Here is an 18550-nt window from a genome sequence, read left to right on the forward strand (position 1 = left end):
ATTTGAGCTGTCTCCTGTCAGTTGCAATTACTTGGAGCATTGCCGTGATTTTCATGTTAGAATTGCAAGGCTTTTGGATCAATGTCTAGCAGGAGTGAAGAATTTGCAATACTGTGTACTCTGAAGTCTGTGCCTGGAAGGATAGAGCTGTGGATTTTTCTTGTTCTTTTACATGCTAAAACCAACCAACAAAATGAATCACAGAGGAGGTTAGCTACAGGCAGTGATCACTAATTCATATACTCTGGTAGATATAAGCTGAAGAACTAAGTAGTGGAAAAAGGAGGGGATTTACTTTCTATGATCTAAAGATCACTTAGTGATAGCAAAGATTCCAGAATACTTCCTTGGAAATTCCACTGCTATCTTTTTTTTATCATTATGCTGCTGTCAAAAAAAGAGAAAATTCATCACAAATTCAGTCTTTAAATTAAAGACATAAAACATCCCAACAAGTGTCAGACATTTTGTCAACTTCATCTTCTTTCCACAACACCTATTTCTCTGTCCAAAATGTCACTATATTAATGTATGATATTAAAGAACTGTGAGGAGCCAATTTAGTTTTGATTTCTGCCTCAATACTGGTTGTCAGAAGCATGTCGGGGAGGGGGTGCACATGTGCCACTTGCTGGAGGCAGCCAGGAGAAGATGGAGAAAAGCCTTGTCTGTGAGAAAAGGGTTTGGTGGTAACCCTTTCACACCTCACATGGGACAGGCAGTCAGGAGGAGACCACCAAGGACGCTGTTCTCCCCAGAGAGGTTTCTAAAATCAGGTGGCGAAAGGTCTCCAGCAATGGAGTGCTGTGGAAGGTTGGACTGGGCCAATGGCCTCCTGTCAGGAGGAGAGACTTTAGGAGGACTCAAGGGGTATAAAAGAAACTGCTCAACAAATTCCTGGGGGCTTTTAGAGACTTGGTTTTTGGCTGGGGGCTTTTCAGCTTTGGGCTTGGAGACTGGGGCTTTTTGTGTCTTGTTTTTTGGGATGTTTGAGTCTGGGAGCCATTTGGGTCTTGTTTTTTCACTTTCGCTCCAGTCTTTTGACCTGTGCTTCTTGCCCTAGCCTCAGCCTGCCTTTTGGCTCTCCTGCCCTTGCTGGCTCTTGCTCACCCTCATGTCTGTCCTGCTTCCCTGTGTCCCTGACCAATGCGCTGCCTGCTTTGCCCCCACGTCCCTGCCTCTGGTGCTAATGCCTGCTTTGTGTTTCTGTCTCCCCTCTCTCTCTTTCTTCCCCCTCCCCTCACCTTCATCCTTTTTCATTTTCCTTCCTCCTGTCTTTTCTAGCCCTCTTTAGTAGGGCAGCTCTGTTTTTTGTTTGTTTGTTTGTACCAACAAATGGTTCTCCGGTACAATGTTGTCTTGGTTGACTTAATTTCATTCTAGACCATCTATTTTTAAAAGAACTCCTCGCAGTTCCCCACACTGGAACACAACAAGAATCAAATAAAATCACATAGTATCAGCAAACAATAGGTGTAAAATTGCATCTCATCTGTTTTGTACTCAGCACATAACACTGGTTTGCACAAATGGACTTTGTGATACAATGCCTAAATATAATTGGTTTGGTTCCAAAAACAGTATCACAGCTGATAAAGAAGTACAGACAGAAATATGAGTTCATATTTACCTCCACTGTTGTGTAAAGTCTCCTACAATTATGACCAAACTTGTTCAATAAATGACCACTTTTTATCACTGGGGATTTTCTTTTCAAGCTATTTTTGATAGTTTTATGGAAGAAAATAACTCCCTCTCATAGTTTAGCAGCACCGGTATAAACAGAGAAAAGGAAGCGATTCTGTGAGAGTGGGTAGTGAGCTCAGGGACTGATCTTCCAGTCAGCTCTTGTCTCCTGTCTCCTGTCAGTTTGTTCCTACTGCAGTTCTCCAGCTTTTCCTCTTTCTGTACATCTGGCATATATATTGACTGAAAATAACTCTGTCTAAATGATGAATCTAAATAGTACCAGGACCTTGACAAGGAAAGAGATGAGGCTGGGGACTAGACTTCTGGAGTCAAAAATCTCTATGAAATAGCTTGAGCTTGTACATCCTTAGAATGGGAAAAAAATACAAACTCAATAATAGACCTACATATATTTATTTTGCTGAATCTCTGAGAGTTCTGGAAAAATAAGCCTTCAGTTAGTAAACCAAAATTTATTAGTAAGACCGCAGATAGCAAATGAATACATACATAATAAATTAAAATAAGACACATGCACACAAAGCAAAACAGTGTGCTATGTTGATAGTTTCATACCTATTGTAATTGAAAATATGTTGCTGTTTGGTTAAATTTTAAATAAAAATCCTTTAGCTGTTGCTGCTATTATGTGAATGGCAAGTTTTAGAACAGCAAGCTAGATTTTAGGTCTGCCCATATGTTTTTGGAGACAAATGGGCTGTTGGCAGAATATATTTTCTTTTTCATTATACATTCTCCAGGGAAAATTAAGTCCTATTGCTTTGATTTTATTTTACCTGCATGGAAATGCAAATATTTGGTGAAAAAAAGGAACATCCATTAACCAGCAGCAAAGTGCCAGCGTCAAAACTACAGACATATAAATGTCTAAATTTGATTTTTTAATCTTTGTCAGTTGTCAATCAGCCTTTTCATATTATGAGCATGACTTTATTCCATAAAAGAGGTTACAGGGTACATTTTCTGTGAAGCTCAATTATGGTCTTTCCCTTGTTGTCATTACTTCCCATATCCACTGATTTTCTGTGGGCACAGGATGCTTAAAGAATATCTAATTCAAAAAAGTGGTGTCGGAGTTCTGAGTATCTAATGAATCATTGACTTTTTGTTTTTTAATTCCCTGTAATATTCCTGTAGGAAGGAAAAAAGTCAAATCATACATCTCTAGCAGATGCAGCATCTCTCATTTGCTCAGAGAAGCTGTGGATACCTCTATCACTGCAAGTTCTCAAGGTCAGGTTGGGCTGGATGTTGAGCACCCTGGTCTAGTGAAAACTTTTCCTGCCCACAGCAGAACTTCTAAACACCATGTCATCCCAGAATACAAGGAAGAAGGGGAAAGGAAAGTATAGGAAGAGTAAGGCTATGAGATCCATAGAGGTGAATCATGGTTGACTTTTTGGGGCTCTAAATTCAGCCCAGCTATACATCCAGCTATGTAAATAATCTACATTAATATTTTAGAGAAACCTTCAAAATTCTCATTTAACTCTGTGTCACTGTCAGGACCCAGGACATTCCTCTGGCTGCCCTGGGTGATTCAAGACCCTTGCAAGTGGCTCAGAGACCTTGTCATGGAGTCAAAAACACCTGTACCTTCAATTTTAGTCCATGGAGAAAATTACCAACTTTGCGTGAAGATGTACAAGACACAAGAGTTTGAGTAGAATGATAGTTAATTTGTCACAGGGTGAAAAAGTAGAATTTTGAGGTTTTAGAATGGGGGTTCAAGAGGCAAGATGGAGGAATTTGGGTGTGTCCTGTCCTTCTTCTCCTTCTTGTCCTCCATCTTCTGCTGTGATGGTGACACTTCTTGATTGGTTTAGAGTAGAGACAGACTGTCTAATATAGGTGATAGGTATTGGAAAATTAGTGTAGATAAAGTACACGTAGTTCTTAGCATAAAAAGTTAACACCACCCCAAGGGCAGGGGCTGTGCCACAACCCGACCTGCTTGACAGATCTCAGCAGGTCAGAGAAAGAATGCAATAGATAAGAAAAAATAAACAACCTCGAAAAGCAGAACCGATGAATGTTGACTTCTTCGGTCGCAGGGCTGGGAAAAAAAAACTTTCTGTTTCCTCGGGGTCATCTCAACCACTGAAACCTGAGATGTCACAACCTTAAAATTTACCATTTTAAGATATTGAATTATCTATTCCAATAACATAATCCTAAATTATTTATGACCATGTGTCTTTCTACTTACTTACACAAAACATTTGAAATAATTATACTGAGACCTCAAAAAACAGAAGAATGTTTTTCTCGTTCATACTGGCTATTTGCATAGTGGTATTTCACATAAACTATGCATAAACTAGATTTGGACAAATCTAGGAATATCTGTGCTCACCTCAGCCTCTGAGACTCATTGGGGCCACCTGCCAGGCTGACCTAGCTTGCCAAAATTTAATCCTCACTTAGATTAAAACCAGAGTGTAAGTAAAGTTCTAAAATACAAGTTGTGGCTATTGTGCTGACATGAAGCAACTAATTTGCAGTGGCATCAAGTGACTGTGGTTCTTTTCACTTTCCATATGTTATACACATAACATTTTAAAAGCTCAAGTAATGACAAGGGAGGTCACCCATATGTTATTTTTAAAACTTGATCACCACAACAGCCAGGTTATGGGCACATCTGATTAAGCTTTCAACAAAACTCTGTAGTTTCTAAGCAGTGCATCACCTGCCAGAATGAAACCTCAAATACCCTGCAGCTTCTCAGTTGTTTTGAAAGGTTTAAATGGAATTCCGCCTGAGTAGCTCTGTATAATACGAGTGAACAGTCAAGGTTTTTCTATCATACAAATATAGCTGTAAATTGCACATCAATTCTGAAAGAAGTCTTCCTTCTTAAAATCATCAGTAAGTCTAATTTCTTAAGGAAGGCAACAGGAATAAAGATAATGGACTTTTGACAGTATGATAACTTTCTAAGTAGAAGTAAATTAATAAAAAAAGGTAGTTTGATTGTGCTGAAATCCAGTAAATCAGAAAATTGAATGAAACATGAAGGAACAAGTATTCCTGCAGAATTTAAAGAGAAAACGATTTAGCAAAATGATCATTATTTGTGATCAAATTTACCTTAGCATCATACTTTACTTAATACTGTCTCCCAGCTGGAAATTGTATTTCTTTTTCCCTGACAGAGTCTTTGTAAAAGTATTCTATGCCCCAGCATTTGGATTTACAATTCAAGCCAGGAGACAAAGAAGGCTGCATTGAAATGCATTAAATTATTTTATAGGCTTTAATATGGAAAATATCAATCCTTAGGCCTTCCTAATTAACCAGAGTGGAGCAACCAAGGTAATAAAACTAAAGAGAAAGCTGCATTTGACATCTTATACCTGTATCTATTATAGTGGTTTTATCCTTCGTATCCCTGGTCATTTTCCATTTCTAGCTGATGGCAGTTTATGCAAAACTTGTAACAGTGAATTACATGTTTGTGGTTTTATTCCAAAAACAAAGTCTATTTAGAGGTAAATGGTAAAAATATCAATCTTTCAGGATACTGAATCTTATGCATTACACTACTGTAAGTAGTGCATAGCAGGTAGTGCATAGCAGTGTACAGTGACACCCCAAATCCAGTTTTCCCAGCCCTTCTTTTTTTTTTTTTTTTTCTATTTTCGGCATTTAATATCATTATCTAGAATATCTCCGTATAGCTCATGCTTTACATGATCTCTTCCTATAACTCTATTTATCCTCATTTCTCTTTTTATATTTATAACTACAATACATATCTTTTTAAGTGTTCATCAAGTTTTTCTGAAGAACTTCCTGAAAAAAATATAAGCAAAACATTGCAGAAGTAGAAAATATTAATCTGTTTAAAAAACTGGCATCGGTAATATTTCTGATATATTTGTATTAAAGAGCAAAAATCAGTATTGTAGCTTATTTATTTTCCTTGCATTTCCAGGGGTGCTCATGTGTGGATTTTCTGAAGTAACGAAATTAAATGAAAAAATATCATGTGCTTTTTCAAGTAATTTTTCAATGCTAATATTCTTTAGTACAATTAATTAATTAATTAATTATAAAAGTAGGGGATATATACATAGTGAAAATAGTCATCATGTAGTATCAAGTGTTATGATGAGACATTGTTCTGCAAATCTAAGAAAAAAAACATTCTGGAGAATATCTGTTGAAATGTTCTCCGAAGTGTATACACATTTATGAAGAAACAGCACACAGTGGCAACGACAACATTTTCTCATCATTTTGTCTCCTGAGAGGTAAGACCCCAGAGAGATGCAAATGGAGATTTTCCTTCCTTTCCTGTGATTTATGTTCATGGCTTCAAGAAAAGCTTTTTTTCTCAATGGCCAAATGTAGTTGTCAAAGGAAGGTAAAATCACACCACAGCTAACACTCCAAATAAGTTGTAAAATGAAGCGTAAGGATGTTCTAAGTGATGTAAAATTGTGTGTCATAGAAATTTGAACCCCACATTTTCCTATTTCAGAAAGCTCAGATTTTTTCATGGTTCTTCAAAACCCAAGACATATTATAGTAGAAATGTGTGCTAGAATCCCACAGAGATGATGAGAAAAACTTTTAAAACTGTAGAAAGGCCAGGGAGACTATTAATAAATAACGGGGTTTTATAATTCCTGAGACACCAAAATAAAATAGTTGCCCTGTGAGCAAAACTTCTCAAATAATAGCAGCAGGCCAAGTCAGAGAGCTTCCCTGTGGCTGGATGTGCAATGCTCCCCTAAATGTCTTCCTGGTAGGAGTCTAAAGTGGTTTTTTAACTAAAAAACCCCAACAAACAAACAAACAACCCCAAAGAAAACAAAAACAAAAAAAACCCACCCCAAACAAAAGAAAAACAAATAAAACCCAAGAAACCAGGCCAAATTTAAAAAAGCCACCAAAAAACTCAAACCAACCAAAAAAAATCCCAAAAAACCTAGACCAAAACTTGCAACTAAAATATTAAGATTCACTTGGAATATGTGTACTAATGAGAAAGAAAAAAAATATATATATAGAGTTAGTCCATTCCACAAGAAAATATAACTGAAAACACTGCTAAGAAACTCTCATTTGGTCTCAGTTAATAGTTATTTCTGCCAAAGAACAAACATACAGTCAGATTTTTCTATTTGCCTAAACAACAATAGAAGGACATAAAAATTTTCAGACATTCTGTAACAATAGGGTGTAGAATATCTCAGGGTCTAAGTTATTTCAATCTAGCACTCCAATCAAATTCTACTTTTCAATAAGTAAAAGCACAAATGGAGATATAAATTTTTGCTGATGTATTTCAGTCTCTTGTCGTTGTTTTATCAAGAAAATATGAGAGAGAAAAAGGAAAAAAATAATTTTCTGATTCCTTCTTACTTTTTACTGTCTGCCAACCACATGTTTCTCTGCTGAAGTAATAAAAATACATTGTTATAAATGCAGGATACGGTAAGAGCAAAGGAAAAAAGGTTAGACTAATTTTTTTCAAGTTTCAGAAGGCCTTAAAATTGCATCAAAAGAAGATTCATATTCTGAGGGAAATATGTTTTATTTTACTTCATATTGCAGCTCAGTTCTTAGACAATTAAATTATCTCAAAACAGTCCACAGAATAAAACAAACAGAGGATAGGGTGTCTGAACTTAATGTTGATTAAAGTTGGAAAAAATATTTCAAGAAAAAGAAACAAAATTTTAACTTACCAGCTTGACCAAGTGTATACTCTTGATATCTTGTTCCTATTCTGTTTGTGGCTGTACAATTATACCTTCCAAAATCACTGTCAGATGTGGGAGCAATCTTTAAAATGAACAGACTTTGTAAATATTAGTTGCTTATTAAATATATATTTTTTAAATCAGAAATTCAAGTATTTTCTCCTTAACCAATATGCAGATGTGTTCTTACTTCAACATGTATAGTATATTCTTCAAACATAGACCTAAATACACATTTTTTCATGTCTGACTCCCCCTTCTCAACTTCAAATGAAGAAATCTGATAATGGAAAATGGTGATGTTGTTCATCTTTAAATTTTACCTTTAAACAATAATTTAACAAACCCAACCAAAAAAACCACCAAAATAATAAACTTTTTTGTAGACACCAAGTGCTAGGAAGCAGTCGTTTTAATTTTCAGTCTTAGCTTGATATTTTAGTTTTATGTCTATTTATGGATTTTTTTACTTCGAATAAATGCAAATTACATTTTTGTTGGGTGTAGTTGGAAAAATGAGCATAAGCCATTCAAATAAGATTTATTTTCTAATTACTCATAACAAATGTGTAGATAGATCAGTTCATATGTAGTTGCTTTGATATTTTATTCCTTTTCTAAGACTGTTACTTATTAAATTGTACGTTTTAGCCTTAAATACACTCTACACTACTCACAGTGCTGCCAAACTGAGGACAAAATTATGTTCTGCCACCACACTGGTTTCCATTTGAAGTCTTACCTCTAGAATCAGCTTTCTTCCTGTACTGTAGGTCTTCAAATGAGTTGTATTTTTTACAGGTAAAACTAATTTTCCTCTTTTCCACTGAACTGAGGCAGATGGATTTGCTAGCACTTCACAGCTTATATTGATGGGATTGCCTTCCCAAGAGTAATACACAGTTTGATTTGACACGAACATTGGAGCATCTGGAAAAAGGAAGTAATGCACAGGTTTATTAACCAGTTTAGTAAAACAAGCTGTATACACATATACAAGCCTTCATGTTCAATGAAAAATTTCACCTGTTGTGTCAGTTTCCTACAGAATACGGAAGTATTAGTATTCAACCATGAGTTTGTTGGGCTTTTATCTTGGTAACTTTGTCCTCTCCTAAATGGTTTCAGCTGAACTTCTTGGGAAAGACAATACCTGTCAAATATATTTAATTTTAGGCAATTACAGGCCCTTGAAAGACACTCTCTCAGAAATGAGGAAGAGTGTTTCCTCTTGAGGATGACAAATTCTTCAGCCAGACCCTCATACGAAAAAATGAGGTGACCTAAAAACACCTGTCCGTTCACGTGCTGATTTTATAGTGTTTTTTTTTTTGCTATAGAGAAATTACAATCACTCCTTAAATTTTCTTGTGCTATGGTTTCACCCATTTCTGGATGGAACTTTATTATAATTTAGGAAATCTTTTTAAAGAGAGATGTTTATTTGTGGAAATAAAACTTTAAAAATAGCAAAAGAATACCAAAAAATGTTACCTACTGCAAAAGATATATTGTGTGTTCATTATTTATTGTGTGTATCCTTACACACCAGCCAATAAAAAAGTTGGTGTGTTTTTCTTACAAACCTGACTGGTTTGTAAGAAATGTCAGCATTAAACATATACCAAACACTGAGTCTGACACAGAGGAAATTGTTGGTTTGCAAAGTAACTATGATCTTCAGACCACAGTGCCATGTAGTGACAAGACTTATTTCTTTACTCACTGTTTCTCTGGAGATGAGGAAGTTTAGTGATCTCTATAAAATAAGAGGGAGTAGCCTTTCCCCTCTTCTTCTTATGTCTTCAATGAACAGAATATTTTTTCTATCAAATATTGATTTGTTTCCTAATTTCATCATTACTATTTTTTAACAGTATTAAAAAAAATCTTTATTCACAGAAACATCCTTAATGCTTTAATTCCAAAAGAGAATTATCAGTTACAGCTGTTGCAATGGTATCTCTTTTTAATGTCTAAGATACATACATACTCTCTCTCTCTCTCTCTCTCTCTATATATATATATATATTTATATCTGTTTTGATAACATATGTGTCTCTGGAAAATCTATTCTAGTCCTCTCACATACAGTTTAGTTTTAGGCAAGCAGTTCCTAATAGGCGTATCAGACACCAGAACTGAGCATCTTCAGTATGAAGTAAAATTTAGCTTCAGGAATGGTTAAAAACAACTGGGCTTTTTTTTCTTTTTTTTTCTTTTCTTTTTTTTTTTTTTTCCTGAAGTGCACATTTTCAACTTCTTCCTGTTTGCCTCTGTCAAAAAGCATAACTTTTTGATGACATATGCTGCTCCTGCTGCATCTAGGCATACAGACTTTGAGCAAAAAGAACTAAAGAACTGTTATCAATGGAAGTTTTAAAGCACAGATCAAAGCTCCTACATAGCTCAAGGCCAGCAGCATTTCCTTTAATAACTGTTCAGCCCTTATTTTTGTAGAAAAACAAGCATTTTCATCTAAATAAGTAAAGCTTGCCCGGCTATGAATTTATTTACGAGACACAGGAGTTTGTCTTTCTGCTCCAAGAGTTTTAATAAGTAATTCTAGCGATCCTGTTTTTCACAGACCTTTAAATACCCCATATTTCAGCAGCTAAACAGTTTAATGCAAAGAACAGACTATCACAGAGTCTTCAGAGTGTGACATCTTACACTAGTAGAGAATATGAAGAAAAAAACAAACTGCATAAGTGTGTTTTATGGTTAGCTATGGTCAAGAATCTCAGAATACCAAGGCTCAAAGCCTTGGCTTTTCCTCTGGAAATGAAGTTCATGGTGGGAATCACTTGGAAAACTGTACAAACTTACTTCTGCATGTTCAGTAGATGGATCAATAGCATGTTCAAGAAATAGATTGGAAATCTCACTAGAGTCTTCGTGAGGTTGTTTCACAAATTTTATGTAAGCACTGTCTTCCAGTGTGCAATTTCTCACAAGTCCACTCCATTTATGAACACTGGCATGAATGTTGAAGATTAAAAGATGCTCTAAATCTGAGAAAACCTCCTTCCTAGAGGTTTGAGCATCAAACCACCTATTTTGTGGTTTGATACTCAATAAACACATGGCAAACTCATATCCTATCTTAAGACTTAAAAGTGAAAATGTAGTATACATCTCTATAATGCAGATGAAAGCATTTAAGAGAATAGGGAGTTCCAATTCCAACTTCCCTCTCTTCTAAAGATAGATTTTGGATGCCCATTGTATATATTTTTTGATATTTTAAAAGTATAGGTGAGTTATGGACTTCCATCTTTACAAAGCTACAGGCATTAGCAGTCATAAACACAGTAAACCACCATTAGGACTAAAAGTCTGTCAAATAAAGATATATCTCGAAACAAACAATTCACAATTGTAAAGCATTCCCCTCAAAAAAGAGCTTTGTAATTTCCCTCTCAAAAACCTGTGTAAAAGTGCTTTGCAACCATTTCCCCAGCAGTCAAGAGCTCCAATATACAAAAAGGACTGTACTAATGACTTGAAACAGAAAGATTATCTTAAAACAGATGATTTTTGATTTCCTAGTCAGGAGCAGATTAAGATGCCTGGAGTGATGATGTTTTACAAAAAGAATATAATTCTGGGAATAATTTTCTTTTTACAATACAAATAAAAGATAATTTTAATTTCTTATGAAACCAAAAAATTGAGTTGGAATAGGAATAATTTGTTTATAAAGATAACTTGTTTTTTCTTGTATGCTCTTCATCACTAAATGCTGTTTAGTATGCTTTAATGGTTACAGAATTAGTATTTATCAAACAAAAATACACATTATGTTTAATATAAGAGAATCACAAAAAATAACAAACCTAAAAGCCAAGTCTTTGAAAACATAAGTCTGACTATATTATATATTTACAAAACCTGATCCCAGCAATTTAATAATATAACAAACAAATTACATTAATAACGAGAATATTTATCAAAAAGTTTTATCAATTGAAAATGAAGTAAAACCAAGTAGAAATGAGGAGGTGGTTCTATGAAAGGATCTTTAAATGCAATATATTTATTGTTTAAAAAAAATAAAAGATTTTTATCTGGAAATCAGTTAGAAAATTAGAACCATAAAAAATAATAATGTGCTCTGCTTAGCTTCTGTTTAACTGAGAATTAATTTACACCTGACAAAATTCAATGCAGGGTGCAAATGAACTGTTCCTTTTAAGCTTTTGTACATCAAGTAAAAAATTAAGATGACATAGTAGAGTTCTGAACAGATAAGTAGAAGTAGGAGCTTGAACACACTCCGTTAAAAAAAAAAATCAACCCTGATGATATTTCTTATATCTGAGTTTTTAGCTCTTTACTGAAAACAAAACAAGTAAAATCCCCCAAAGCTGAAAAAAATTTTCACAATTTACCATTGATATTTTTTAATAGATGCACACAATATCATAGAATACCTCAGGTTGGAAAGGACCTTAAAGATCACCCAGTTCCAATCCCCTCTGCCATGAGCAAGGACACCTCCCACTAGATTAGGCTGCTCAGACCCCCACCCAGCCTGGCCTTGAACACTTCCAGGGATGGAGTCTCCAAAGATTCTCTGGGCAACCTGTGCCAGGGCCTCACCACCCTCATAAATAAAAAGAGTTCTCCCTAAAATTTAATTTCTGATAACTATTTCAGTTTAAAACCATTGTCATTATGCTATCACTACAAAGTCTCTCTTTTGCACATGGAAAGGCTGCAAATGTCTCCTCGGAGCCTTCTCTTCTCCAGGCTTATCAACATCAACCCTCCCAGGCTGTCTCCATAGCTGAGCTGCTCCATCACTCTGATTTCCTTCATGGCTCTCACCTGGACCTGCTCCAGTAAGCCCGTGTCTTTCCTGTATTTGGTGTTCCAGAGCTGGATGCAGCACTGCAGGTGGGGGCTCAAAAAAGGTGGGTAGAGGGGTAGAATCACTCCTCTGGACCTGCTGGCCACAGGGCTCTGGATGCAGCCAGGATGTGATAAAGTCCATAAGGTTTTAAGGTTCAACTATGAAAGACTGAATATTGTTTTGGAGAGATTAGGCAATCTCTCCAAAAGAAAAAGACGCCTTGAAAGAACAAAGACTATATCACGAAGATCTGAAACTAAACCAAGCTATTCTATGGGTGTAGGATTCTGTAAGAAATTATAAATTTAGAATGGCATTTTAGATTAGTTAATGTTATGGGACCAGCATCAGCTGAACTCAAGCTGATAATTTTGCCAAGCAAGAGAGAAACCAACAGGTTGGCACTTCAGTTAGAATGAGTTCTGGATAACCTGTGTAAGAAGATTATTTAAGAGAAGCAAATTCTGACCTGAAAGCTGTCTCTAGCATTTATATATCCTTGTTAGTTATAATGTCCAGGAACAGTGATTCAAGAACAGACTAATACATCACCTGCCTTGTCCAGAAAGTAATTAAATTAAGGATGACAAAGATCCAGCTCTGGTGTATGTTTGGTGTCATACACAAAATTAGATACAGCAAATTACCTGATTCAGTACATGTGTCCAGACAACTATAATGGAAGACTGGTGTGCAGAATCAGATTTGCACTTCTTAATTTAAGAACATAGGTTTTCAAAATGTGGCTCTTTGTTCCCCTGGAACACGTAATAAAAATATGTGACAGATTGTCAGGTCTAAGACTCTGGGACATTTCCTACAGTATATTATTGGAAGCCTTGCTCTAAAATGATTAATGTTGGCATAAGTTTCCCATCATCAAGGACTTTAATAAACCGCATCCTCTGGCAAATCTAGTACTGTCCTTGCCATCGATCCTGTAAAAGTGCCTCAATTTTTTGTAACTCTGTCACAATTTAGTTAACAGCCATCTATCTTTCTCTTGCACTTTCTCCCTCATACCTTTTCAATAGTTAATATTTTAAAATTAATAGCTCTTCCTTGGATACAAAGTAGAAGAACCTCCACAGACAAGTACAATAACTGTCACATATTCATTTGCAAGAAGAAATAATATTAGAAAGCCTTCAAAAATGTGGTTAGGTGACTATATTTTAATCTATAATCAGTCTTAAAAGGAAGACAAGAATTGTAAAACTTCAGCTACTTACTACTACTATCACAATCATGTGGCTGTAAGAAAAAAGCATCCAAGACCCACATAAGAAGTTTCCAAATAGAAAAGCTAATGAAATTCATCACATATTGATTTTAAATTGCCATAATTATTAGCTATAACCAGAGGGCTCTTTTTTATCTGGAATCCAACCCATGATTTCAAAAGTTTTGAGAGGTACATGTTTCTTTCAAAGCAAGTGCAGAAAATACCACTCTTATTGTAAGACTTCCTTTCCATTGCCCCTCTTGTTTCCTCTAAAATTCATTAAAACATGACATTGATATTCAATAATATATCGACTGATGCACTATTGACTGATTACATCTTTATGGAGAGTAAGAGCCCCCTCCTACTGACAAGCAGTACTAGTTCCTTGAAACCTTAACTTGGGTATTATTTTTAATATTCAAACATTATATTAATTGCTCCATTTCCGTAAGATACTTTTTGCTAGATGCAAGGCGGGTTGATAATTGCACATTAAATAATGTTGGGCAATGAATGCATGTATGGCTCAGGTGCTTGTTGCTGCCAGAGTTGCAGAAATTCAATGCACCTATTTTTCTCTGAATTTCAATTGTATTTGTTTTTACTTTAAAAAAACCCCAAAAACCACAAAAGCCAAACTAATGCCCAAGAATTTTTAATTTCATAGAAATGTCTGCTTTGAATTGATATATCTCTCTAAAATTACCGAAACTAGTTTAAATTGGGAGGAGAAATTCTAAAGAAAACATAGCTAGGTAAAATAAGCATAATAAGCCACCAGTGATGTATAAAACATAATATTTGCATATGCCTATTAATCATTTTGCATGCCTGTGAATCACCAATACTGGCTATCAGATCTAGGACAGGAATATTTCCCCCTACAGATCCATCACATTAGCAGCAATTTTCATTTTAGCAATAAAATTAGCAGGTGCTGCCCATTGTTAACACATTGTTCTCAAATGATGCCAATTTGTATCAAATTTTCAATTGTTGCATGTATTCCAGGACAGAATTACTGGAATAATTTAGTACGGCCTGATTTTTCCATCAAATATTACATTACATTATTGTCTCATAGGCAGAAGTGAAAAACTGCAATGTTTTCCTCAAACCAAGATTCTAACCCCATCTTTCTTCCTGCCCTATGTGTCACATTTCCAGAACAAAATCCAGTCTTTACCTTCCATATTTTCCTACTTGTCACCCTTACCTCCACATGCCTCCTTATTGATATAATCTCTCCATTCCCTAATGTCTGTGTCTCTGTCATAGCTTCCCAAATCATAATAGTTGTTGTATGGAGCAAGGACTCTTAACCTTTTCATCTCTTTACTTAATTTTTATATGCAGTGTAGTCCGGAAAACAACAAATAAAATCTCTAAAAAGTTGTTTTGTTCAAGTTTCAAATTTCACTGCCACACTTATCATATCACATAATTATTTTCTTCATTATACTCAGATGCTGTGACTCTGCTTTGATGGATCTGTCTTGGAGGTATAAGAAGGCCACAATGCCTTTTTTCATATACAGGTTATTACTTTGTAATATGAATTACATTTCATATAGTGTTAAAATACTTGTGAAACCATTTAAAATTTATTATATTCATTATCTATGTAAATATTTAAATTTCACAATGTAGAACCATGCTCAAGGAGGCATCAGAAAATTCTTCCTTGATTTTTTTTTTCTTTCTACCTTTTCACAATTGCATATGTGAAAATTTATGACAGTAGGAAAAGATATTGAGGCATATATATCTATATATATAGATATAACTAAATTATTAGAAACAAAAAAGCCCAAATTATTTTATTCTTTCAAAATTGTGCACTTCTATTAAGAAAAAAGTAGCTAACATATTATTAAAAAATATATACTTTAAATTATACCAAATTAATTGCAAGATTAACCAAAATACAGAGTAGAGAGCTCTGTTCAGTGGAAAATTTATTATAAATTTCTAATATGAGTATCATATTTAATAAGTGATTAACATATATTTAAGCAAAATGTTTTTAGGATGGAATTTTTGTTTGAAAGTATTTTTACAGCCTTTTGGGCTAAATAATAGGTAGATTTATTATATAGATTAATAATTTCTCTATTTTACTACATTGTTGTAACATCAGAAAAAGAGAATGGATGCATTCAACTCTGCCTCATTCGGGGAAGTTTGGTGAAATGGTTTTGAAAAGTGACTGTATGTGAAAAACCTCATCTTTTGCACAGAATTCAAATTTTATATCCCCTTGAAGTCACAGCAGTGGTATAGTAAACTTCCTTCTGTGCAAGTGCGCAGGTGGAAAGAAGAAAAATGGTAAATCTTACAACTGACATTCATAATATGTCAAAATTATCACACTTATTTCATGATGTTAAAGGTTGACCTTTTCCATCTTTGCTTTCTCATTTTAACCTATAAATTTGACAGGAAGAAATGTAACTAAAGCCAATAGTATTTTATTAGAAAATATGGATATTTTTTTCTATACTATTTCAATTTTTTTTTTCTCTTGATTGTTTTTCCTGTAATTTGTTTCTTTCCCAGGCCATATGTTGGTATTTATTAGTGTTGCTTCCTGGCTGTGATGACAGGATAGAGCTGGGTCCTCATGGCTAATGGATGAAGGGAAGATACAAAGAAGATAAAGTCAGGATTTTTCAGTGGTGTCCAGTGACAGGAAAGAGGCAATGCCATTCTGTGATTCTGTGAGGAGTGATGGTATATTGCTGCACTGATTTCTTTTAACAGAAACCAAATACAAATTATGAACTGTTTGAATGTATCATGACTTATAATAGCAGTAGGCAGCTGGAATCTTTTGTGACATTTATCACAACATTGAGGTTTCCCAGAGAATTGTAGATGATCCATCCACGGAAGTGTTTGAGACTAGTTTGGAGGAGCTCTGAGCAACCTGGTCTAGCGAAAGTTGTTCCAGCCCATGGCACAGGGGTTGGTACTGGATGAACTTTAAGATTGCTCCAAACCAAACCGTTCTGTGATAACATTTGTGACATCTTGTACACAGTAGTAGCATTTTCGCCAATTGAAAACCTTTCTTCCTTAAAGGTAAACACAATTTGTAGCTCAATCTGTTGAGTCCACTTTTAAGTAATGGTGTATATGTTTTTGGAAAGATAAAACTAAATTGCATGAATCCAAAGCATCCCACTGAACTGCAGTGCAATACAGCCAAGACACAACAAAGCAGAATAATCAGTTAATGAAACCAAGTTCGATATTGCAACAGTAATGAGGTTGGTTTCAAATTGTGGCAGGGAAGAAAAACAAACAAAAGAAACACAAGAAAAGACTGTTATTGATAAGCGATAAAATAGTATAACAAATACTGCACAGTTTTCTTTACAGGTAAAGACTATACTTCACATGTTGCATGATTATTTTTGTTTTTACCACTCAAAATTGGTACTTAAGTAATACTGATTATTACTATAAAAATCATGTTTGGATGAAAAGCAATATTAAGAAAACATTCATGATCCTGGAATACACTAAAATTTATTTAAATGCATTTTTTCAGAAATTGCTTTTTAAGAAATCATTTTTATCAACTACTCACACGGTTGATCTCATACAAAAATGTACCACATTACTCAATGAAATATATTTGTCATAGATTATTCTATCTCAAAATATTACTCTTTGAGCACTGTGAGGAAATAGGCACTTTTGAAAAATTCAGCATACATAAGAGTTGCAGTATCAGTACTGAAATTGGGAGGTTTAACTAAAATAGTGATGTGAAAACTGGTAGTTCCAGCTAAAAAGGCCCCTTGGTCAGGATACTTCCTGGATAGTGTATGGGAAAATGGAATTTTCCAAGTGATGTAGCTCAATGCCTTTCTCTGGTAAAAGGAACACTGTCCAAAAGAATTTGCACCTGGTGATAGAGAGCAGTCAGAAACAGTAACATCTTACATGGTGTGTGCACCTGGGAGGACAAAATGAAGTGAGGGTTGTGAAAACTTCTGACAGGTTAATGACAGTTTGAACACAATGAAGGGAAAACTGTAAGGGCACATAGAGAGTCTTTCAAAGATCATAAGTGTTGTTCATTATTTCTTGTTTAAAGCTTTTCCAACTTAGTAAGTAATAATAACAATGTGGTGAAAGATGATCCAGCACACCAAACATATAAAAATTAAGATTTTTCTTCAGTGCTAATTATGGAGTGAAAAATTTGTGAAACCCAAGACCTAACGTGTTCTCTCATCACAATTTTTCTTTTAGCCTTTTCTTTAGGTCTTTATTGTGCACATTTTTTATTGTGCAAAAAAAATGCTACATGGATATGTAAACATTTGTATAGCAGAACTATCTTTGAGAGACACCTGATATTATAAGCAAAATCAAGTTATAATTTTATATGTATTTTTATATATATACATATATATATATACATATATATATTTAAATTCCTCAGGCTGTCTTGAAAATTTCATCTTAGCATATGGCCAGCTTTGTCTTTCATATGTAGTTCTCTAATATATTTAATTTAAAAAAATAGTTATTTCTCTATGATAAATATGTAGATAATAACTATAGACAGATCTTAATACCCAGTACATATCACATATTCCACCATACATATCATATATTCCACTTTTCAATTGATTGCTTACTATTACTCTCATCCAATACACACTAGGCTTCATACTTAAAACCAAATTTTGAAGTTGATTAAATCCATTAGTAAACATCATTTGAAAACAGTATTTTATTTTGATGTAATTTTTATTTATCTTTCTTATTTTATATAAGGAAAATTAAACATAACTAAACACAAAGATGACTTGGTAGGAAGAAATATTTAAAAATGCCCCCTGGTTCCCTGCAATTCATGTCTTCACAGCATTCCTTTCAGATAAAAGTCAGGGTTAACAGTTCCCTGTTGGCATCAAACCTGATAATCTCTTCCTGTCCTAGAGAACTGCTCTTATCACCAGGAGCAACCCCAACAGAGAACAAGGATAAAGCATGGAAATTCTGTGCAATCCTACT

General features: G+C 34.6%; 1 protein-coding gene across 2 annotated transcripts in view; it reads right to left on the reverse strand.

Moving 5' to 3' along the window:
• Positions 1-18550, reverse strand: part of NCAM2 (neural cell adhesion molecule 2) — a 272886-nt gene that overhangs the window by 72138 nt on the left and 182198 nt on the right. For both annotated transcript variants that reach the window (XM_064410866.1, XM_064410867.1), the window contains exons 10-11: positions 8170-8357; positions 7413-7509 (exon numbers count right to left, since the gene is read on the reverse strand). In XM_064410866.1, coding sequence (XP_064266936.1) covers positions 7413-7509; positions 8170-8357 — 285 coding nt within the window. The remainder of the gene's footprint in view (positions 1-7412; positions 7510-8169; positions 8358-18550) is intronic.

The sequence above is a fragment of the Passer domesticus genome, chromosome 2 (genome assembly GCF_036417665.1).
Source record: "Passer domesticus isolate bPasDom1 chromosome 2, bPasDom1.hap1, whole genome shotgun sequence".
NCBI lineage: Eukaryota > Metazoa > Chordata > Aves > Passeriformes > Passeridae > Passer > Passer domesticus.